This window comes from Ricinus communis, chromosome 8, assembly GCF_019578655.1.
Source record: "Ricinus communis isolate WT05 ecotype wild-type chromosome 8, ASM1957865v1, whole genome shotgun sequence".
Classification (NCBI taxonomy): domain Eukaryota; kingdom Viridiplantae; phylum Streptophyta; class Magnoliopsida; order Malpighiales; family Euphorbiaceae; genus Ricinus; species Ricinus communis.
In genome coordinates, this window is record NC_063263.1 from 8,700,000 (window position 1) to 8,724,645 (window position 24,646).

Genomic DNA, 24,646 nt, shown 5'->3' on the forward strand with positions numbered 1-24,646 from the left:
GAAGACAAACATATTTAATACTCTTGACTTGTAATATGTGGATCCTGTCTCTTTGGGTTTCCACTTCCAATGGCTAAATCTTTAATTTCCTTCTAGATGTTTGTTACAAGTTTTTGTCAATCCTTCTCAATAATGTACGAGCTTCCTTTAGTAACAAAACCAGATTATTTCATCCTGACGTCAAATATTTGACATGTATACCTCAGAATTGGAACGATTCTGAATATGTTATATGTTCTAAAGTCATTAATTTACGTAATATGATCTGTGTGTAATTCTATAGTCCAGTTTTCGATCTTATGTGTTGATTAATATTTCTTCTTTTTTCTTTTCGAAATTGATTAATATTTCTAATTCATCTCAATTTAAGAATATAATATCAATTAGAGAACAAATATGTAATTATTATAGATTACATATCATCTTATTATTGAGAATAAATTAATTCTTGTATATGCTAACACGTCGTTGGCATGTGGGCGAATTACACTTGAGTTTGCATGCACTTAGCGCACAGGTTTTTCTTTTCAAGAATAATCATATAGGGTATTACTAATTAATTAATTTGTGATAGGTTGAAATTATATATAAATATTTCAGATATTATAGAATTTTAATGATATACTATATATAATATAATGAAAATAAATAATTATACCTCATTTAAGCTTAATTGTCTATTTTCAGGTAATATTAGCCAAAAGAGAAAGTTATGGAAAAAAATATCTAAAAAAGAGTTTAATACATGTTCGTGTCAAGACCTAAGATTAAGACACATGACCTGCTATTTGCTCTGCTAGCCAAAAATCACAAGGTCCAAATGGACATTTTAATCATTTTGTATAATTATTAAAAAAAAATTTATGGGATAATATTTGGTGGAGATAAGGATACATAAGACTATCTATTAGATAGACTTATATCGAGTATATACATCTCTAGGGAGACTTATTTAGATGAGAACTCTTCTCTATAGATATGTCTCCAAGTCTAATTATAAAAGAAGGAGGAGATTTTTTTCATATCTGCTCTCTGCATCTATCCACTATTACTCTCTCTAATCATTGAATTAAATATGTTAGGCTAGTCTTCATAAGTGTTTAGTTTAGTCTTTGTACTTTTGTATTAACCTTGTTATTTATTTATTTAATGAATGATTTCTTTACCTACATATCGTTATTAGTTGCAGTTATTACTGTTAGCTAATCATTATATTAATTTAATTATAGTAATTATTATGAACATATTTAGGTTGAATGTATTAGAAACACCAATTTTACTTCAATCTATATAGATATAAGAAACTTTAGTTGCATCATTAGTTTGAGTGTGGGACCTACAACCCAACGGTAACAAAAGAATAACTACTCTCCACCATCATCTCCCCTTCTCTTTCATCACTTTCCTTTTCATACAAAATAAGAAATCCTAAATTAACCAATTGATTCCAATTAACGTTGATGATGGCTTCTTCTTCAACTATATCACCATCATCAACAACCACAGGAAGCAATGACACTAAGATTCTGTGAATGTCGAAGGGGCAAATTTGAGCATTTTTCCTTAAATAAAATAATATTCTTATAAAATAACTATCTCTAAATAATTTATATTCTACTATTTAATTTATAAGATCAAATTAATTATTTACAAATAAAATTACAATTACATATCGTATATATTAATACATATATAATGATGGTAGATTCGATATGGTGGTTGTTGGTGATGGATGATGGTGATAGATGATGGTGGTTACTGTAATGATTGGTGGTAATAGATAAGCGGGTATTGATGGTGATCGAGAATTGATGGTGGTGAATGATAATAAAAAATGATATTAAGTGAATTTAAAATAAAAAATTAAAGAAATATGTTATTTTATAAGGTGCAGAATAATCATGTTACAATTCAACATATAGAATAATAATTACTTTTTGGGAAAAGGCTCAAATATGCCCCCCTAACATATAACTACTGGTGCAGATTAGCCCTTCAAGTTTTTTTTTAGCCAATTGCACACAATATTTTGTCAAACGGAGTTTTTAAGCCCCTCTTTAAAACGGAGCTGAAGATCATTAAGTTCAAAATATATATCCGTTGGTAGGACCGACTTGTAAGGAAACAACTTCATAAAGAAGCGGGTCACGTTTGCTAGCCATCTTTTCCTTCTCATATAAAAAATATTTAATGGTGGATGGAAGTTATTGTTGTAAAGAACGAAAGATTGTAACTTGCTGTAAATAATTCCAACAACCAAATCGATCGATTGAAGCTCGTTTTTTCTAACCCTGACATACAGAAATTACCACTCAACCATATAGCAACGAAGTGAGTTACGGCTGTGTTTGCAAGTTGGAGTTAACAGGTATGTTAAAGCGAAACATGTGGGTCTCATTGTTTTATTCTATTTTATTTTGTTTTGAAATGTAATTACTTTTTAATATTATATGTTGAGTTGTCCCTTTCGAAATAGTGGCCCTCATGTAGTGTAAAGTGAGTCAACGATTGCTTTAGCATTGTTTATTACTTGAGCCAATCCTGGAAAATGATTTTAAAGTTTTTTTATTTTATTTTATGTAGAATGTGTGGTGTTGTGAATCTGAGATTTAACTATAGTGGTAGATGGCAATTACATCCAAAAATTGATTATCTAGATGGTGATATTGATATACTTTATGATTTTGATTTTGACTTCCTCTATTATAAATATATTAAGGATAGATATAGGAATTTGCTTGGGTAATGCAAATGTGGAACGCATTTTTGTACTTGAACCAGGAAAAGACATGGAAGATGGATTGTATTTAGTTGAAGATGATGAGGGAATTAGGAGTGTTTTGAATTACATTAGCAAATACAATTGGATAGGAGAAATAGATTTCTATACTGATAACTCCCACCATTTTGAACTAAATATTCTGGAAATTGAATGGAATGTTGATATGGATGCATCTGCTGCAGACATTAACAATTGAATGCTTACAGAGTAGCTATTTCAATCCAAATAATAGAGCTGATGTTAGTCAATCTGAGTCTATTATTACTGAAGAACCTATTAATAGTTTCGGACCTACAAGCTATATTAGCAATGAGGAAGAGGGTGGTGAAGATGATAGTGCAAACATAAATGAAAATGATGGAAGTCAAGAATCTAGTGATGAGGAAACTGATCCTAAACACTCTGCACCTAGAGAGAGGGTCAGATATGATGAAGGTGATGGGTAAAGCCATTTCATGCTTGGAATGACCTTTGCTAATGCTAATAAGGCTAGACAAGCAATAGCAAACTATGGAGTAGCTCTAGGTGTTAAGCTAAAAATCAATCCAAATGAACCATTTAGACTTAGGGTTAAATATATATAAATGAGGAAAGCTGCCCTTTTGTGCTTTTCATTTCAAAAGATGGCAAAAACCCTGGATTAGTAGTAAAGACACTAATACCTGAGCATAGGTGCTTTAGGGATTTCTCACTCTCTAGTGCTACTGCTAGGTTTTTAGCCAATTATTTCAAGGGTAGGGTTTACAAAAACCCTTCCATTAAGATAAAACAAATGAAAGATGATGCAGAGAGCTTGTTAAAAAGTAATGTTAGTTTGGCTAAGTGTAAAATGGCTAAGAGGATGATAATCCAAGAAATGGATGGGAGTTTCAAAGTGGAGTTTGGTTATTTGGAAGCATATATAGCTGTACTTAAAAGAAGCAATCCTGGTACAAAAGCAGAGATTGAGTTGCCAATATTGCCAGTCCCTCGTAAAAGGTTTATGAGATGTGAGGAATACCAGGGAATAGAACCTCCTCCATTGACTAAGATGCCAGGCAGGCCTAAAAAGAAGAGAATTCGAGGATCAAATAAGCATAATACAAGCAGTAAGAAGGGCAAGAAGCAGAGTTGTGGGTTGTGTACAGAAAAAGGACATAATAGAACTAAGTATCCAAATAAGAACAAGAAGGTAAAATACATAGTCCTACATCACATTGAGTATTTATATTATCTAATTTTTGAAATTCTAATGACTGCAATTGTTTGCCTTCAACTTCATAGGGAAGAACAACAAGTGCTCCAGCAAGCATAGCATCAAGTGGTCCAAATTTAGCACACCAAAGAATCGCTTGAAGCACAAAGAAGTGGTCCAGTAGCACACCAAAGAAGTGGTCCAGCAAGCACACCGACAAGTGGTCTAGCAAGAATAAAGCAGAATCGCTTCAAAGAACAGAGTAACGCTCAAGAAGAATAGCAACAACTACTTCAAAGTAAGCACACCAAAGAACTACTTCAAAGAAGCACACCAAAGAATCGCTTCAAAGAAACACAAAGAAGAATCGCCCAAAGAAGCACACCACCAACTGAAACTGTAAGAAGCTTAGAAGGACAGTGTGTAACAAATTCAAGGAGGACAACTGGTTTTAGATGTCATGTGGATTTGAATACAGGAAGAACAACTTATAATGTCAGTGAACTTTTCATACTTATTCTTTTCTTATAAATATTAGTTTGTGGCATGTTTAATCGAACATTTTGACACTCACAGCCTGGAAAAACTATTGAAAGAGTAATTAGTGAAGATCTACAAGCAGAGGAAATGGAAACTGATCCTCAAACTAGGTTCCCAGTACCATATGAAAGAGACTTCAGAAGAAACAAAGAGAAAAGGGATGAATCATCCATTACAAGGACAATTAAATTCACTGGAGATGGCTCAGAAGTTAAATTTGCTACTAACCTGCCATTTGAACCTCTAGGACTGCAATGGAGATGAGGAGTTGCAATTACCTCTTCACAGTTGCAAGCTCAAAAAGAGCAACTAATAGGCAGACAGAAGAAGAAAGACAAGATAGTTAGTGATGCTACTACAATAGACCAATAGTTTACCAATAGTTGACTGGAGCACATTTTCTATATTTTTTACTACTTTGGTGTTTTGTATCTTAGAGCAAGCAATCTCTTTTGAGTATTTTGTTGCTACTTTGGTGTTTTGTGCTTTAGAGCTTGCATTTTTTAAAATTTTGTTACTACTTTGGTATTTTATGCCTTAGAGCAACATTTAGCTGCAGTAACAGGGGATGCCAGTAACTTTTGTATATTATTGCTACTTTGTTGTTATTTGCTTGTGAGCAAGTAGTGTTGATACTTTAGCTCAATATTAATTGTAGTATGTCAATGTCATTGCTTTTTAGTCATTGGTTATGATTATCAATGTCGTTTAGCAAATCTTTTCCATTTATAACAATTCATTTCAGTGTATAGCTAGTGTGAAGATAAAGAAAAAGAAAAAGAAAAATATGAAAGGGAAGAAATGAAAGATATTTGCAGCACTTTTACCAATCAAGTGTCATAATTTTATTTCATCAAACCATTAACAAAATTACACAAAAAAAGGAAGACTGTGCCACCAAATCCCTATAAACAATCCAAGCTAATAATGCAATTAACAAGACAACTCTGTAAATCTTCAATTTCTGTTTCTAGATTTCAAATTTCTCAGCTTAGTTCACATCTTTTCCATTTCAGTTTGCAAATCAACTCTGCAAATCTTCAATCTCTTTCATTTCTTCCCTTTCGTCTTTTTCTCTATCTCCACACTTTTGATTTTTACACTACTTTTCGACATTCACACAATTTTCGACGTCCAGAATTTTAACCTTCACAGAACCTTCGACGTCCAGGACTTTCGGCATTCACAAAACCTTCGACATTCACAGAACCTTAGTATCATTGCTTCCTGTGGTTGTTGATGATGTCGATGTCGACATTAATTGGAATCAATTGGTTAATTTAGGGTTCCTTAATTTCCATGAAAAGGAAAGTGATGAAAGAGAAGGGGAGATGGTGATGGATTACCGTTGGATTATAGGTCCTACCATTTGCCACCTCACTTCCATTTAACGGAAGTTTTAACGATCTTCAGCTCCGTTCTAAAAAGGGGCTTAAAAACTCCATTTGACGAGATATTGTGCAACTGGCTAAAAAAAAAATTTGAAGGGCCAATCTGCACCAGTGGTTATACGTTAGGGGCATATTTGAGCCTTTTTCCTTACTTTTTTATTCAAATTTGAACTAAATTTTAATATTGCTATTTCACATTGAATAACTATTATATAGAAAATGTTGAACATTTCATCAATTTTTGTCTCAATTCTTGCTCATTTTATGTGATATATAATCCTTGTACAAAACTACCTCTTAATTTTAGAATATTAAAAAATGATTTAGTAAATATATTATTTGCCACATCAGGTAGGTATAAGTTGAAACAAATATTGGTGGATTATAACATTACTCTTATTCTATTTTTTGGATACTCATTAACTAAAAATAGCTTTGCATTGTGTTTGATAGAAAATTATAAAATATCATATAATTTATTTACAAATTTAAGATTTATATACTTTAAATAAATCAAAAATTAATTTAAGATTTTACATAATCAAATTTATATAAAATTGATTATAATTAAATTAAATTCTAAAAAATAGGTAAATTTATAAAATATATTTTACATTAGTAAGTTAACATATTTTATAATATTAAAATATTTTTAAAATTTATTATTTTTATTAATATATTTTTTTATATTTTTTTTCTCAAATCACATGAATTATAATAAATTCCAGCTAAATATTGCATTAGTTTATCCAATTTATCGGTGCCAGTTTGCAAACTTGCAAATCTCATGTCATTTTGACAAAAGCCATTTAATTTTGAGTTGTAACATCCAGACATCGGCATTTGTCGAATGGCGAATAAATGGTATATGTCTGTTTTAAGGGAAGCGCGAAACTATTTTCAAGCGCAATTAAGCACTTAAACAATTAAAAAACTGTAACTGAAGCCTCTTTTTGTAATGAAAATTTAACGGTGTAAACCACCGTCTCTGATCGATGATGTGTCACAAAAAGAATCCCATGCATAATAAATAACAATTCTATCTTCCATTCTCAATCCTTTTTCTTTCATATAGTGAAAAAATATAGCTAAAAAGAGACGATCTACCCATCTCTTTCTTCTCACCACTACCGATAATAACATAATACCCGTTGTTAATCACACAAAATTATAAAGTGTGTACAGTAAAAAGAGGAACAAAGAATTAGCATAAGAAAGAAAAATAAAACAAATAGTTGTTGCCTATACAAACTTCAATCTAGAATAAGAATTAAAGTTAAATATTATTAACATGTTTTTGGTTTGCATGCTTTTAAAGCAATTTTGCTTTACTACACATAAAAGCCAGATATTGATTCTCAGGAATTTGGCATGTTTTACACTTGGAAGGGGTATAGAAACAGAGTAAATGGAACTCTTAAAAATCTTACATGGCAAGCTAATTCCCTGCTTTTTTGCTAATAAGATGGTTCAATATGAATAACAATATTTTTTCGATGACATGAAGCTCTCCAGAAAACTAAAATCTATAGGATTTCGTCTCCACCTTATAGTCTGGATATTGGGAGCAGAAATTGAACGAAACTCATACACCTGGCGAGTTTAGTCCCAATCACTCAAGCATAAAATTGAAATTCGCTCAAGCTTTAATTTGAGATTTTTATAGATTGGAGAAAGAGGAATTAACCAAATGATTTAGTTCTCCATCACCCTCAAATAATACAGAGAAAGATGAAAGGAAAAAAAGTGGGATTTTTTTTAGAAATACCAGCAAATCCACTAGTCTTAATGCCATCACCTTATATAGCAATAGTAACAGTAACTCAACCTAGCCACTATTTTAAGAATCTCTTTTCAAAAATCAAAAAATCAGTAACCAACAAAAAGATATACATCCCAGTTGATCCGCAGTATATACAACTCAGTTGTTCCAACTGAGTTCGTTAACTCATTGTTCCAGCTCAGTTGCATTCACAAACCCATCTCTGAACTGGTGTCCTACTCAGTTTCCAGAATTTAATTTGATCATCACTCACTAACCACAAAGCAATATGTGGTTCCCTTCATTTTTAATCAAGAGTTTGATTTGATAATCATTCATCTCAAATCCTTCAATAATCTTTATCCCAAATCCTTGCATTCATCTTCTCGCTATTACGATGGAGATCAAACACTCTCTTTCTTGCTTCAACCTCAAGATCATGTACTCGTGGTTGCAGATCTTGGTGTCGTTAAACCAACATAAACCCTCCTCCTGATCCTAGAGAGCCTCAACACATTGCTCATTTCATTGCAACTTGGATTCTTTGCGTTAGTAGGTCGATTATTTGCCACATCACCTCCTTTTAACGTCGTTTAGTTTACTGCTAAGAAGGGGGCTTAAATGATAACTTTTTGATAGTTTAAATATCTAATTGCGCCTAAAAATAGTTTGAGTGCTAATGTGCTCCTCACACTAAATGTCAAGGGCAAAAATGCACCTTCTCCCTTGTTTTAATGCTATGAGCTATGTAATATTCAAATTTTGTAAAAATTGTCCTATTAACTACTAATTCTATTTCTACTCCTTTCCCATGATCTATTATATGTTTCAACTATCGATATTCATGTGATTGCGACAAAAGCCATTGTTGGGGTTCCAATATCACATGAGATTTTTCAAATGTTGCAGAGGATATCTTATTAACTACTAATTATATCATCTTCCGTGATCTACTATATATTTCAACTGTCAAGGAAGAAAATCTTTTATATGCCACCAGCTAAATCAAAAAGTCATCTTTCATCTTCTAGGTATCACTTGCTTAGCTAGAGAGTTGAACTTAAGTCAATTGAATTTATAATTTAATTGCCCCACAAGTTATTTCAGAAAAAGCCCTTCGTGAATATGATATATCAATTTGGACAGACACACATACTCTTCCAGGTTGGCTTGGGAGTCTGTCTTGTGAGAAAGCTATCCTGTGCTGCCCAACCCTCCTGTGGTTAGGGTTCCCTTGTATCCTCCAAGGGGAAGGTAGCGCATAAGTTAAATTTCGCCCTTGATCAGAGCCAACCCAACAAATCTGCGTACACCTGCTGCCAGGAACCAACCACTTTAATGACCCACTTCGTCACAGCCTCACCAAACCTTAACAACAGAACTAGTAAGATAGAAAAATTCAGGATAAAAGGCATTATACTCAATCCCAAAAATTATCATATAAACAGAAAAATTCTTGATTTTGATGGTCAATACTGCACTTCATTTGGCTTACAATAAAACTTAACATCATATATATTAGCTCTGAACTCGGATGTGTTTTATCATGTGCAATGAATCTGTGAAGACTTTCGTTAATCGCCACAAAACTATAACCAGGAGATTTTCTTACACCCATCCTCTCCATGGCTTTTCTCATGTTTCTGGCTTCATCCCAGCGTTTCACAGAAGCATAAACATTTGACAAGCCAATGTATCTGCCATCATGATGCGGCTCTAGCTCGATAAGTTTCCTTCCTACGATTTCTGCAAGATCAAACATTCCATAGTTCATACATCCATTAAGCAGAGCACCCAACATTGAAGCAGTAGGTTCAATAGGCATTTGACATAGAAACTGGTATGCCTTTGCTATTTGACCAGCACGAGCCATAACATCCACGATACAAGCATAGTGCTCAATCTTGAGAGTCATGCCATGTTTGCCAAGACAATCAAAGAAATACCACGCTTCCTTTACTAACCCACCATGCGCGCAAGCATGCAACAAGCTCAAGTATGTGATCTCATCCGGCTTAACCCCAACAAAATTCATTTCTTTAAACAAATCAAGTGATTCTTTGACTAAACCATGAGTTGCAAGTCCTCCAATCATAGCATTCCATAGTAGGACATCACTCAGTTCTGCTGGAATGCCACGAAATACATCAAACGCCTCGTTGATAGCTCCGCATTTGGCATACATGTCCACAAGAGAGGTGCATAGCACCAGTGTCAATGGCAACTTATTATCGATCACATAATGATGCATCATTCTTCCTTTATCAAGTGCCCCCAAGTGAGCACAAGCACATAATACACTCACCATTGTTACCTCATTCGGCTTAGGACCTGAGACACGCATTTTATCAAAAACCACCATAGCATCTCCATAATCCCCATTTTTAACATACCCATCAATCAAAGAACTCCATGACAAGACATCCCGATCAGGCATTAAATCAAAGAGCTGACGTGCCAAAACCATATTTCCACACTTTGCAGAACCATCCACCATAGAGTTCCAGGAGACCAAATTCTTAACTGGCATTCCATCAAACACGTATCGTGCACAAGAAATATCGCCAAATGAAGCATACATATGAACCAAAGAATTCGAAATGAACCTATCAGATTCAAAGCCATGTTTTATAATATGTGCATGAATAGAAAACCCTAATTCTCGCTTCAAAAGGCGAGCCGAAGCCTTAACAAGAAATGGATATGTTAAATAATCAGGAAAGACTCCAACTTTCAACATTTGAATAAAAACTGATATTGATCCATTTGGATTTTTGCTCTTTGAGTAGCCTCTAATGACTGTATTCCAATTAAAGATTGTTGGGTTCAATAGAGAGAATAATACCCAGCAGGAATAATTGATGTTTCCTGAATCAGAAAGTGCAGAGAAAGAAAGGATTTTTGATACAAAAGGCTCATCTTGAGAGAGACCTAAAGTGATTACAAGAGCATGAATTTTTTTTAGCTCTAACATTGAATTGCATTTGTCTAGGATGTTGATTAAACAGGAGTTCAGAATGGCATTTCGACGCAGTAATGGTGCATTCAACATTTACAGGAAGAGTCAGGGCAGTTAACTACTAATACACTTTCAGAAGCAACAAAGAATGGAGGGAAACAGCAAGGCTCCTGTCACCTTAACACTAACTTGAACCACTTCTTATTTTTCTAATACACTAAGGCGAGCCAATTTTTTACAATATTTAGTACGGCGTTGTAAAAAAAAAAAGACGAATATAGTTATAAAGTACGATTAAAAAGAATATATCACTCGTAAAATGCTATTCGTAAAATTTAATTATTTTTATCCATTGTAATTATATTTATAGATTTGATACTATATATTTAAAATTTAACAATTTAAAATATTATTATTTAACTGATAAATCAATCTAATTGGATCAATAATTTCTTAAACTATTATTTGACAGTTGCATAATAAAATTAAAATTGTTAAATTTTAAACTCATTTTATTATACATAGATAATATAATAATAATGGTTAATTACAATAAAGATAGTTGAATCCTTACAAATTAATACTTTTTAACAATAAATATATTTTTTATCACAATTTATAATCACGTATATTTTTTATTTAAAAAATAATATATTATTAGAAATTATAAAACAGTGAAACCACCATATTTTTATACTTATTCTTTCTTTTTGTTAAGAAATACTTTAGATTATTTTATCCGATTGATGACTCATTTTGTAATATATCACTAGTGTAGCATCTGAATTAATTTATTTTTATGGATATTTGATCTAAATTTATTTATTTTATTACGGTTGATAATTACATATTTTTTCTTTTTTTTTTTGTTTGAAAAGAATTATATAATATTAAAAATGGTAAAATAATAAAACTGCATGATACTTATTTTAAAAAAAAAAAATACTTAGATTATTTAATCACTCATTTGGTAACTTATCACTAGTGTAGCATCTAAATTAATTTATTTTTATGGACACTCAGATTTAATTTCTTTTGCTACACTTGTTTCAACCAATTCTATTGTTAACCATTTGAGTCTTCTTCTGTTGAAATGTGGCAAAAAAGAAAATGTTTTTAATGGGGTTTATTTGGTAGGTTACCCATCTGCTGTGTATGAATGTACCAGAATATGGATGTGAACGCTAGCTTTAATTTCATTATTCTGTTACTTATCTCAAAAGAATATTTCAAAAATCTCCTGTTTAAGCTCTTTCAGCTATGTTTGTTCTTTATGCAATTAGAGTCATTTTTCTTTTCTTTCTGTTCACATGTTTATGTGCTTCTATTTTTCTATCATATTTTGTTAATGGCTGACCATCATGTCATAATAAAAGTGGTTTAGGTTTGAAGACCTTTTTCTATTATTTTAAATAAAATTCAATTGCCCGTGAATGTATTCTCTTTTACTGCAAAGAGAAGAAGAAGAAGGCACGTAATTGGACTTGACTAACAGCTACTCTACATGAATAATTCTACTATTTGCATTCTGAAAGGACATTGATGTTGCACAAAAAGCATATCCGATTTTGTACTAATCATATGATTATGCTCATAATTAAGATTCCCAAATGTGTTTCTAAGCGAATTGGATTAAGGGCATTTGGAACTTAATGATTTTTGAGGTTTTCTTTCTTGTATCCTTTTGCTTCGTTTCTTCAAACGAATAATGATTTTGGTTTATTTTGCGCATCCCTTTATGGAACAGACACCCTAAATCCTTTCCCCAAATAATAATAACATGCATATCCTAATCACGCCATGCAGAAGGAACACAGTGATTATAGACTTCAGTTTCCAAACATTATCATTCTAATTGTGCAAGGCTAGCTAGTGCTTATCATTCAACAAAAATAATTATGTTGCATTGGCAAATAATTAAAGAATACTACATATTCTACCTAGGCTTAAATAGTAATCTGTACTATACCATTAATGTGAGCATAAAGATGCTATTTCATCTAATTATGTGGCATGACTATGCTCATTCATCACTTGAAGCTGTGATGGTGATCACTATGACTAAGATGGAATATTAATCGGTATTGCTGTTGCAACTGCTTCTTCATTCATGTCCAATGTCTTCTAGACAAAAAGAAGTAAATTATGGCTTTAATTTAATCAAACCTTGGACGTTTAACGAATTGGATTGTCTATAATGTGACAATATTTTCAACCTTTCTGCTTGTTTGTCAATGGAAGGACGACCCGTATATGCTAATCTACTCCTATATGTTTTTATATATTGATGCAGACTTTTAATTATATGTCAATTGATGGGTTCTACAAATGTTTAACACAGAAAAATAATTAGATGAACATTGGACTCTTTATCCAACTATTCGAGATATTAGAACGTCTCTCATTGTTTTGAGATTTTGTTCTTTTTTTTCTTCTTACACAAGTGCTAATAAAGTGGCCGATCGAATAGCCCGTGCTGTTTAAATCGATGTTTTTCTTTTTTCTTTTTTTGTCAAGCTTTCTTATAAATCTACTCATTTCTTACACAAAATACTGGTAATATTTCTTCAGTTTTATGCAATACATATTTCTGAAGTACAAAGCGAATATCAATATAGAAGAAAACTGAAACACAAGAATCAATTCAATTATTTATAGACTCATCTAATACAAGAACAACAAATTGTAAATTATAATGCTCGTCTCTTCTGCATACTAAAAGACATGAACATTTCCGTAAGAGGCCAATCCTGAAAGAAATGGAAAAGAGGAAAAAAAAAAAACTCGGATCATTGTAGCCACTGGTATACAAAAATAAGTCAAAGATGAAAAGCTTCGGAGGGACAGTAACATTATTTTCAATAGGGGACAAAAACAATTGATACAAAATGGTCAAACGCAAGCTCACCCTATAATTATTTTTCAGACGAAGAGGTCGTTCAAATCCATCAGACTTATTGACCCAATTCCCCCACCAAAATAAATAAAAACACAACTAAATCGAGTACACATCAATTACCAGAAACCACTATGGATTTCCTGCACGCGATTTGTCTCTTTTGTTTTCAAAATACTCACAGTGATAACTTTCCTTAAATTATTAGTATAATTAGTGAGATTAAAGTTATATAATTAGTATATAATCTTGATTAGTTTAATTATATATTTTAATAGGTTACCTTGACCATGTAGATTGCGATAATTTAATTATTCGAATATTTTGTTTAGCATATGACTTATGATGTACACCCATGCATAACTTTTAATCGAATAATATATAATTACATTTTGATGGAAATAATATATTTTTGTATTTGAAATTAAATAAAATTTATGATTATAATTTAATAGAAATTTAAGTACCAAATTTTTTATTTTATATTTAACCTTTTTAATAAAATAATAATAATTAAAGATAAAATACGTTGTTATTTTGTCATATTATACAAATAAGATTAAAAAAATAAAATAATAATATAGTATATCAAACAAAACATAGTAAAATATATATTTTTAAAAAATTATATAATATATATAAAATATTATTTTATAAAAAAATATTTTTTAAGATTGAATTAAAACATTTATAATTAATTAATAATATAAAATTTATTTTTATTTATAATTTACTCAAATTATGACTAAATTTCTTGTAACTATATAAAATATCACTGTAGAAAAGTTCCATTGTTTTTATTTAAATTGAATATTAATTATAACAAATGAGTAAATCGTGAAAAGAAAAGAGTAAAATTTGACTAAATTTATAAAATTAAGTGTTTACTATTTAAAACTATTATTATATTTTGATTATAATATAGAATAAATTTATAAAAAAATTAATAAAATTTCTAATATTTTACAGTTAGATATTATATTTTAAAATAGTGATATATAATATTTTTAGATATATTTTTTGATTTTATTAAAGTAAAAAATATAAAAATTATGTTAAAGTTTGCAATCGTAATAATATATGCTATTTTTTTGAAAATAAAAAAGAATTGATTAGTTAATATCTAATGATAGTAGCCACGTGTGGCTGCAGCCGCCTTAGCTTGGGGGTTGGTAAGGGGTTTAGCCTGAGCCATCGACGGCGCAGGGAAATGACGAAGCGGAGTAGATGGTAGAGTAGGCCGTCAACGGAAGGAGATTCTGATCACATACAGACGCTGCATTGTGGGTCCCTTTTCCACCTACCAATCATAATCAAACTCTTCTTTCTTCCCTAGTTTTGTCTATTAGCGAAAAGCCAGGACATGGAATTATCTATAAAATTTAACACTAAACCTACCACTTTGAATAAAATAATGGAAAAATATTTTCATTTTATATGACTTACAGATTCTAGTCTTTTTATTTAATTATCAATTGGATATGCCATCTGGCCTGCTACATAATTTACTCGCACTTTGATTTAGTACAAAAGGATCTAAAGTTAAAAGACTGAGAGAATTAAAGTGTCATGTCATTTCACACTTTTTTATTTTATTTTATTTTTTTAATAGTTTAATTATTATATAAATTCTATATTCTGTATTTATTTTTAAACCTATCAAGTAATTTTATACTTTTTTAATATTATCTAATAAAATTTATTCATATGACTACAATTTAGACCAAAAAAATTAAAAAGAGTATTAGAGTTATTAATTCATTCATAAATATTTAAGAGATTATTTTTGTTTCAAATTTTATAAATCTAAATTTTGAAATGCTTTCAACAATTGCGACTAAAGATAGACATGAAAAATGAAAAAAAAACTAATAAAAATAAGTTATATATATATATATATATAATTTTTTTTTATTACTAAACCATTTGTCTATTTATTTAAATGATCTCGTTTTTCAATTATAGTAAATTAAAGTACTATAAAATATAGTAAACAATTTTAATGGTAATAGAATTTTATTATTTTATCAATATTACTAAAGTTACAGTGACATTGATAAATTTTAACGAATAATTTTATTAAATGTTAAAATTAAAATCGATATCAGAACTGGTTACTAAAAGCTAAATACTAAACATTTAAAAAATAATAATTTAAAGTTCAAAATTTATTTGATAAATAATTCTTTTCAAATGACAAGATTGTGTTTGATTTATTTAATTAGTGTTTTATTGCCGTTGAAAACGGTGTTAGTGTCTTACCGTTTCAACTCAACGGAATGCATTGGGTGATAGCCATGTCGAATCTATTCTATTATGTTCACTTCACCGTATATATTGAAAATTCAGCAGTTAATGATTGATGCTACGTAGCATCCTTTTCTTGTTAGTATATGAATGCTCTTTCGTACGTTAACTTCAACATCTCCTCATATTTAACGGCAAGAATTGTTATCCATTTTGAATTTTCTTTTTTGGACTGAAAGTTACTGTGCAAAAAGTTTAGAACGACAGGCCCAATTTCAAAAATGGGGCCTTTTCTTTTCTTTTTCTTTTTACAGTCATCTATTTTCTACATGCATTTTATAATTTCTTATAATATACTTCTTGCACTTTAATGTTTAGAATTTATACTTTTTATTTAATATTTTATAATTTTAATTTTTTTATTTTATTTTATAATTTTATACTATAAATTATTTTGTTACACTCGTTAACTAAATTCAGTTAAATACTATTTATCTCTTAATTTTTAGAATAATATATAATTTTTTTAAATCTTTATTTATTATTTTAAACTTCTATTTCATTTTAAAAGTGAATACAATTAAAATATTAAATTAATAAAAATTATAATGTAATTCTTAGATTTTTTATTAAATTATAATTTTAATATTTAATATATAAAAATTGGAAAGATTTTTCTACCGTGTTATGCCTTTCAACTTAAAAAAGCCCATATTCATGGGTTAACGAAAATGTGTAAAAAAAACTCTATTTGCCTCTACCATTCTACGAGTCTCTTTCTTTTTGCGTATGGCATCACCACTCTCTTTGGCAGCATTCACTAATTCAGAATTTAATTAATAATAAAAATTATTTCTATTTTATTTTAATAATTTAAAATTAAATTATGTAAATTCTAAATATATTGCTGAGTATAAATATTTAAATTTTACTAAGATAAGATAATAATTAAAAAGTATTAGTTAATTATTGTTAATAAGAATAGTTTTTGACTAAAAATAAAATTTTATTTTAATTTAGTAAAAATAAGTCTGATATTCAATAATAAATTTTATAATTAGATTTATTATTTAAATAAAATATAGAAAGCAAGTTATATATTAAAAAATAAGTAATTTTTAATCTAATCTATTTAAAGATTATTTAACAAAAGTTATAAATTTATAAAATAATAAAAAATAAATATAATTTTTAAATATCAAACTACCAATAAAAATAAAATAGCATTGTTAATGGAACACATCTTCGTTTTACCCATGTCAGTCTTATTCCGATGTTAGATGCTTCTTTTTAGTTCTAGATTTTAATTTTCTTTCTCTAATTTATAATTCTAAAAGAAAAAAGAAAATAATGAAGAATTTTTTGAACTAGATTTTAAAACTAAAAAAGTTTAATAAATGAATGATCTGCCATGTATTGAATTATTTATTAATTCAAGCAAAATAAAAAAGAATGGGATCAAGCCAGAATAATCATTAGCCAGCCCATTCCTGAACTTTAATCCTAGATTTGAGATGTGCCTGGAACTGAATTTTGGATCAAGGCCCACCTAATATATTAGCACCTTGTTCTGAGATGTATTCACTATAAAAATAATAATAATTAGAAAAATAAATAATAATAAAAACCCTGAACACAAACGTCATCATTAGCTTCTTTATCCTGTGGTGCACCCATGCTATTATTTTAGCCCCTCCATTCAACTTCTATCTTTCAAGTAACAGTGTCAATGATGAGATCACACTTGTACAAAAATGCAAGAGCCAGTATACTTACTTTTAAGTCATTTAAATTGCTTTAATATCTTATATATATATATATATATATATATATATATATATATATATATATAAATCATGTCACTCTCTGATTCATACGTAAGTTAATTTTAAATGAATGTAATTTAAATTTTAACTAAAATTTAGTTTTAAATGAATGTAATATAAAATCTTATATTTTAGAGTATTATTAAAATAGTGATTTGAATTATTAGATAGGGTGAGAGCATATAATTTTGTCGATTTTGAAGATAGAGTGGTGGACGACATCACATCTCATGTGGCATAAGGTTAATTCGTACAAGGATAGGTAAAAGATTGAAGCTTGAGTAGCCATTACCATTCTGCCAGTGCTTTGTGGTAACCCCATAAACAGGAAGCTCTCTCCAGACAGCAAAGAAAGAGAATAAAGTTGTAAAGTTGTAGAAATGAGAAAACAAAAACCAAAAAAGAAAAGAAAGTGAAATCTTGCATAGTGATGATTCTTCATGTGTCCACAATGTCCTTGACAGGCCATCATTGCTGCTGCTTAACACTTTTCTTTTCTTTTCTTTTCTTTAATTATGTAACTTATAAAAAAAGAAAAAGAAAAGGGAAGGTGATAATTTAGATACTATGACTTAAATATTCATTTCTATCGAGAAAACAAGAATTTTTCTTTTTTCTTTTTTATAGCAGTGCCTTTGTTCACTTTTAAATAGTATCTATCGTAACATTGATGGCATTTTCTCCTGAACCAACCATGCCAGAAAATAATCCCATTGATTTCCGTGCCCCGCCGCCATCTCCGATTGCCTCTGGCCGGAGATCTTCTGTTGCTAATGATGATGTGCTCACTGAATTTCTTGAGCACTCACTCCGTGTCCCTGATTTAGTGTTGCCTGACAAGATATTCCCTAGACAAAAGATTCTTGAAACACCTCCAAGAATTGATTTCCAATCTTTGAATTCTGCTACTGACAGTGATTCAATTCCCAAGATTCTGGATTCCCTGTCAAGAATTGGGTGCTTTCAACTCGTAAATTATGGAGTTCCAAGTGACTTTGCAAGAATGGTGCTGGCAATGGCTGCTGGAATATTTAGCGTGCCGCCGGAGAAAAGGGCGGCTGTGACAAGGTCCCCGGAAAAGCTTTACGGGTTTGAGGAAGTACATGGTGAGGAGGAGAGTGAAGTGAGTGAAGAGTTTTTGTGGTGTAGAGATAAGAACTTGAGGTTGGATATGGAGGGAATATGGCCATCAGGATATTCAAATTTCAGGTAATAACTACCTTTCTCTTGGATATTTGTAATTTAAACATATGGTGATTTCTTTCTTGAATGGTGTTACTGGGTTAGCATATCTGATATTGCAGCCAATATTTTGACATTTAAAGTAGCATTCTTTAATGTCTTTTTTGCCTATATAATTTTGTAGTACTAAAGTGGGAAATTGTTGATTAGATGCATTTTCTCTGTTAGTAGAAGTTGGTCATTTTTGTTTTGTTTTTTTTTTTAAACAAAAAGAAAAGAACAAATATAGGTAATTAGTATCTAAATCCAAAGCTGTTGTAATCAATTTGCAGTAATAAAATGGAAGCTCTTGTATCAGAAATGGAAAATGTAGCAGAGAAATTACTGCAAGTTCTCCAAGAGAATTCTCATCTAAAGGCGATGTATGGAAGTGAAGCAATGGAGGGGCAGGATGGTGTTGGGTCAGTATGTTATCTTTACAAGCATAAGCGTAAAGTTGCAGGGGATGGATGGGCTAAGTCCTGGGGATATGATGTGATAAGAATGCTGATAAGAGGAACCGATTACTCCCATGCGTTGTGCTTGCATTTGCATACATGTGATGAGTCTACAGAATTTCATGTTTACTCCAAGAAAGGTTGGGTGTCTTTCTGCCCCGATAAAGATGCAATCATTGTCACAGTTGGAGATCAAACACAGGTAATTTGTCAACCCTTCTGGAAAATTGGGTGCATGCACTAACCTGAAAAAATAGCTTATAGTGTATACTATGATAGGGTTAGATTTTGTATCTCTCAATTTTAGATTCATCTGTGTGGAATAAGAATGATAATAAGATGATAGCTTATAATATGAGAGATTCATATATAGATTCAGTCATATTAAGATTTTCTTATATTCAAATTGATAATGAGAAATTATATTTGTATAATTTTGACTATTGATTTAAATAAAAACAATTAAGATTTATTATCCAATAAAAAACTATTCATTTTCTAACTTTTAATTTTAAATTATTAATAAAATTTCAACAGTTCAATTTTAAATCAAATGTATAAGTTACAAATATAAACTATGATATTCAATTTGAATACAAAAGGATATCAATACAGACTCAGTCTACAATAGTAATATTAATTGTATTTATAGTATTAGTTTATATAATACTAAAAACTAATAAATTAATATTTTTATATTATTACTCTAATAATTTTTTTTGAAATCAATAAAATTTTAAAATATACAAAAATTTAAAAAAATCTAAATTTATTATTATTTTTAACATATTATAAATCATTATAAAATATTAAAAATTCAGTTACTACTATTTATCCATGTGATTTGGCCTAATATATGACTCAGTCCTGTATTTTACTATTATATTTTAAAATTCTTTTGGATTCTAATAAAATTAACTGTTACTTCCTTTTCTGATAGTTGAAAGACTAAACTGGTAATTTAAAATTATAATTTAATTTTTGAAGTTATTATTAAGTAACAAATTCATCTAAAATTAATTTTATTATTAAATTAGAGTAAAATCTTATTTAGCACAAGTTAATTTTAGTGTCTAATTAAAATAATAAATTTTATTTGTTTATATCTTTTATTTATTTTAGTATAATCTAATTCTAAAAAAGTTTAGATGTATTAAAAATATTTATTCTTTATTTAATATTATTAAATTACTATGTAGTTTAATTTTAAATTCTTAAATAAAAATAAATAGTTACAAGTTATTATCTTTACTAGACACTAAAATTAAATTATATTAAAATACAAATTTTACTCGTGTTAATTTCATTTAAATAGTTGATAAAAAATTTTATTTTTAACATACAAGATTAGAACATTGCCATTGGATCAAGAGAAGAGAAATGAGAAAGTTAGAAAGCCATAAGAGAGTGTAGATGAGAGAGAGTTTTCTTGGAGAAACTTGTTTCCAACTCCTCTGGACGACCCTACCTTAACCAGGGCACAGCAAGAAGCCCTCATGCAAGACTCTCAGCCAATGGATGATGACTCAGGACATCATTGGTGATGGTCCTCTGCTGTTTCTGAAAATAGAAGGATGTCGTCGATATAGATCAAAGAAGAGTAAAGGATAAGCCCAAAAATCTCAATCATTGTCTTCTGGAATTGAGATGGGGCCGTCTTGAGCCCAAAAGGCATAACAGTAGGTAGAAATGTTTATTTTATATTAATAATTAAAATTAAATTATATAGTAAGTCAATAATATTATAATAAATATAAGTATTTTAAAATATTTAAATTGTTTAAATTAAAATTGTATTAAAAATAAAAAATTGGAGCAAGAAAAAATATTAAATTTATTATTTTAATTAGACACTAAAACTAACTTGTGCTAGAAATAAGATTTTATTCTAATTTGATAATGAAATAAATTTTAAATGAATTTGATATTTGATAATAAGTTTAAGTATCAAATTATAATATTAAATTAATATTTTAGTTCCTTGACTGACACTTAAGAAAATTTTAATGTAATAGAAAAAATATAGAGATTGACTCACATATTAGGCCAAACCATATAAATAAATATATTTAATGCTAAAAACTTTATTAAGTTTTATTTATAAATTTAATTAATATTATTATTTATAATTAAAATAATTATAACTATAAATATTTGAATAAATTATTAGTTAAATTAAATCTAAAATAATAAAGTTAAGAATTTTTTTTTATGGCTGTCCAGAGACTAGCACTGGCCACCAACCTTCATTGGTAGTCGGAGGTAATTAAAGTTATTCAACAATAAAATTTCAATCATTTAATATGAATACAGGTTCTGAATCTATAAAAATAGTTTATTATTTTACTTAATATTAAATAATTCTTATTATATTTATAAATAATTTAAATTTAAAAATTTAACTTTAAAAAGAGAATTTTTCTTAGAATTAGATTTTCCTTATAATTGGTTTCTTAAGAATTTAAGTTTCTAGATTATTTGAAGAACAATTAAGTATTATAAAATTGGTCAAATATTTATGTCTATAAATTTATATCGATTAATTAAAATTTAATACAATATCATTTTATTTAACTTAATAGATATTTAATTTTTTATTTTTTTAATATCTAAATACCTCTAACTTTCAATTTAATTTAATATAAATTTTAATTTTATTTATTAGTAATATTTAAATATATTTATGACACGCAGTTAGACATATTAAATGAAGGCACGTATCAAAAAGTATTGAAATTATCACAAAAAATAAATAAAAGTGTTTTGTTAAGTGATACCAAAATTTAGAATGTTAAACTAATTGAAAAGCCAAAACTCAGCAACATAAATATGCATTTTAACTGCTTTTCTAAAAGAAACATGCATTTAACCTGTATAATTCTCATGACTTGTAAAATCTAACTTAATTTTCTATTTAAAGAACGGAGCCTTATAGATTCTTACTCTTAGCAATAATATTTAGTGATTTAATGGTGTTAAAAGCCTCGACATAGTGAATAAAATTGACTATTCAGGACATTTTCAGTACCTTGAGTTATCATAATGTTTTCTTTATGTACCCAATAACAGCTATTGGGATATGTGGTCTAATCATGTTAAAATGATCATTTTCTTTTTTATTATCAAGATTTACACTAATTGATTTTTCTCGTATGATGATTCTATCTATAATATTTTTTTTTTCTCAGACTTTAAGTGGTGGCCAATACAAACATGTGCTAGGAAGGCCAATATTCAAAAGTGAGCAAGAGGATTATATTTCAATGGGTTTTCTCTACTCTCCTCCAAGCAGGAAAGCTGTCACTGCCCCTGCCAAATCAGAAAAGGGAAAGACTATTTCCCTTGGCCAACAAGTTATAGTGGCAATAGTTTTGACTCTACTATACCATTTTTTGGTTTGTATCTATAAGAAAATTTGATGTTATCGAGATTAGTTTACCAAGAAAATAATATATACATACTGGGATTCAGCATTGTAATACCCCGGAAATTTTCTTTAATAATAATTAATAATTAGTTTTTATTTAAATTAATTTTAGTTTTATTTTTATTCGGTTTAATTGGAATGAATTAAATGAAATTTTAATGCTAGATAAATAAAAAGTTATTTTCTATATCCTATTAGTTTGAATTTTTAAAAAATTAATTAAGTAAATTATTTGAGAAATAATTATATTTTTTGTTATTCAAATTTTCCCCAAATGTATATATAGTATATATAAATAAAATTATATATTGGGAAAATGATGGAAGAGTTTGTAAATGATGTTTTTATAAAAGAATTTTTGGGAAAATTGGTATTTTAATTAGCTAGTGGTATTAAATTTTAAGTTGAAAAATATTTAGCAAATTGGTTATTTAAATTTAATTGTGTGTTAGGATTAAATTGAAAATTTATTTTGGGATGAGGATTAAAAGTAAAAATTTATTATTATGGGGTTTAATAGAAATTTGTATGTTTGGTATTTTTGTAAATAAATATGTCGGTTAGGGGTATATATGTAATTATATATTTTCAATAATTCTAATTTGGCCCAAATTAATTAGTTAGGGGCTTAATTGAAAGACTAAAGGAAAGTTTAAGGGTAAATTGGAAATTCTGTAGGACGAAATTGTAAGTAATTAAGAAAGTTGAGGGACCAAATTTTAATAAGGAAAAGTTCAGGGGTCAAATGTCGATATTGAAATGAAAGGAATTGGGGAAGAAGGAAAAGGGGAGAGAGAAAGGTGTCGGGGAGAGAGAGAATCAGCGGGGATGAGGAGATCGATGGCGGCTGGTGTCGGCCAGCTGGCTCCGTGTCGGGGCGGAAGCAAGAAGCGGCCGGCTTTGAAGGTCGTTCCGGCAGATCTTGGTGGCGATTGGCTCCCTTCGAAGAGAGCTTCCTTTTGGCGGCAGTGGCTTTGGTTTTGGTGGCCGGAGGAGAGAGTTCCGACGAAGTAGGTGGCAGCCGCGTTTTCCGGCTTTTCCGGCGAGCTCTGGCGGAGGATGGACGATCGGAGGATGTATCCCGACTCTCCTCAGCTCAAGCTTCGCAACGGGGCACCGATTGCGAATTGACGTCTGAAAATCTCTCTGGATGATCGGATGTCGGATCGGAAAATCAAAAGCGGGGATCGTCATCAGCGCGTTGTTTCGAGTCTGATGGTGTGTTCGGATCGTTGATCGGGCTCCGGCGGCCGAAGGCGAGTCGACCGAGCGATGGAGCGTTTTGGTAATTTTCTCTGGCCCACTAATTTAAGAATTATTTGATTTAATTTATGTTTATTGTTTTGTGTTATGTATTAGATGATATTTGTGAGTCAAAAATAATTGTCTATCAGTTTGCCTGCCTCGTGTTTTGTGCTGTTTAGCGGAGTCAGGAAAAATAATGAAGTCTAGGGACCCAACTCCCGTTGTTTGAATTGTTGGATATTTGAAGTGTTTTTCTGGCAGGTCTTGGATCCGTTTTTACGGGGGGTAAATGTCCGTGTTGTAGGGGAGGTTCTGCCGGATTTTCGTTAGAATTCTCCCGAATCGGGATTCTTAGATAGTGAGTCCTAGGAGTCTAGACCTAGAACTAATGATCGATTGTTTCAGCGTTTTGATAAATTGTTTTACGTGACTAGATGATTTGTCTGTTCTGCTCGCTCCAACCAAGGCACCAGAGCAGAGCTAGGAGGTCGCCAAATCTGTGAGTTAAAGTCACTTAATCGTTGCACTATTGCTAAATCTGAATTTAATATGCTATTTTAGAAATTTATGGGTAATATGATGATTAGCATCACAATATAAATAATTACACTTGATTATTAATTATTGAAAATAATATAAATATTATTATTAGTAACGTTATAATAATACAGATATTATTATTTTTCGACACGAATTGTACGTTGCCTTACCCTAAATT

At 29.8% G+C, this 24,646-nt stretch overlaps 2 protein-coding genes across 2 annotated transcripts; one reads left to right on the plus strand and one right to left on the minus strand.

The window, feature by feature from the left end:
* Positions 1-7,523: 7,523 nt before the first annotated feature.
* On the minus strand, positions 7,524-10,840 carry LOC8273787 (pentatricopeptide repeat-containing protein At5g08305). Its single transcript, XM_025156796.2, has one exon. The coding sequence runs from the start codon at positions 10,699-10,701 to the stop codon at positions 9,070-9,072; it is 1,632 nt and encodes a 543-aa protein (XP_025012564.2). The 5' UTR covers positions 10,702-10,840; the 3' UTR covers positions 7,524-9,069.
* Positions 10,841-18,170: 7,330 nt separating this feature from the next.
* Positions 18,171-22,785, plus strand: LOC8273788 (1-aminocyclopropane-1-carboxylate oxidase 5). The gene is made up of 3 exons (XM_015717342.3): positions 18,171-18,786; positions 19,092-19,458; positions 22,445-22,785. Exons 1-3 carry the CDS (start codon positions 18,248-18,250, stop codon positions 22,673-22,675), a joined length of 1,137 nt encoding a protein of 378 aa, XP_015572828.1. The 5' UTR covers positions 18,171-18,247; the 3' UTR covers positions 22,676-22,785.
* The last annotated feature ends 1,861 nt before the right edge of the window (positions 22,786-24,646 follow it).

Bases quoted from the DNA above. Each gene is read 5' to 3' on its own strand.
- LOC8273788 (XM_015717342.3), top strand. From the start codon at position 18,248: ATGGCATTTTCTCCTGAACCAACCATGCCAGAAAATAATCCCATTGAT. The intron at 18,787-19,091 runs GTAATAACTACC...ATCAATTTGCAG, and splicing joins TCAGGATATTCAAATTTCAG to TAATAAAATGGAAGCTCTTG. The intron at 19,459-22,444 runs GTAATTTGTCAA...TTTTTTTCTCAG, and splicing joins CAGTTGGAGATCAAACACAG to ACTTTAAGTGGTGGCCAATA.
- LOC8273787 (XM_025156796.2), bottom strand. From the start codon at position 10,701: ATGTTGAATGCACCATTACTGCGTCGAAATGCCATTCTGAACTCCTGT.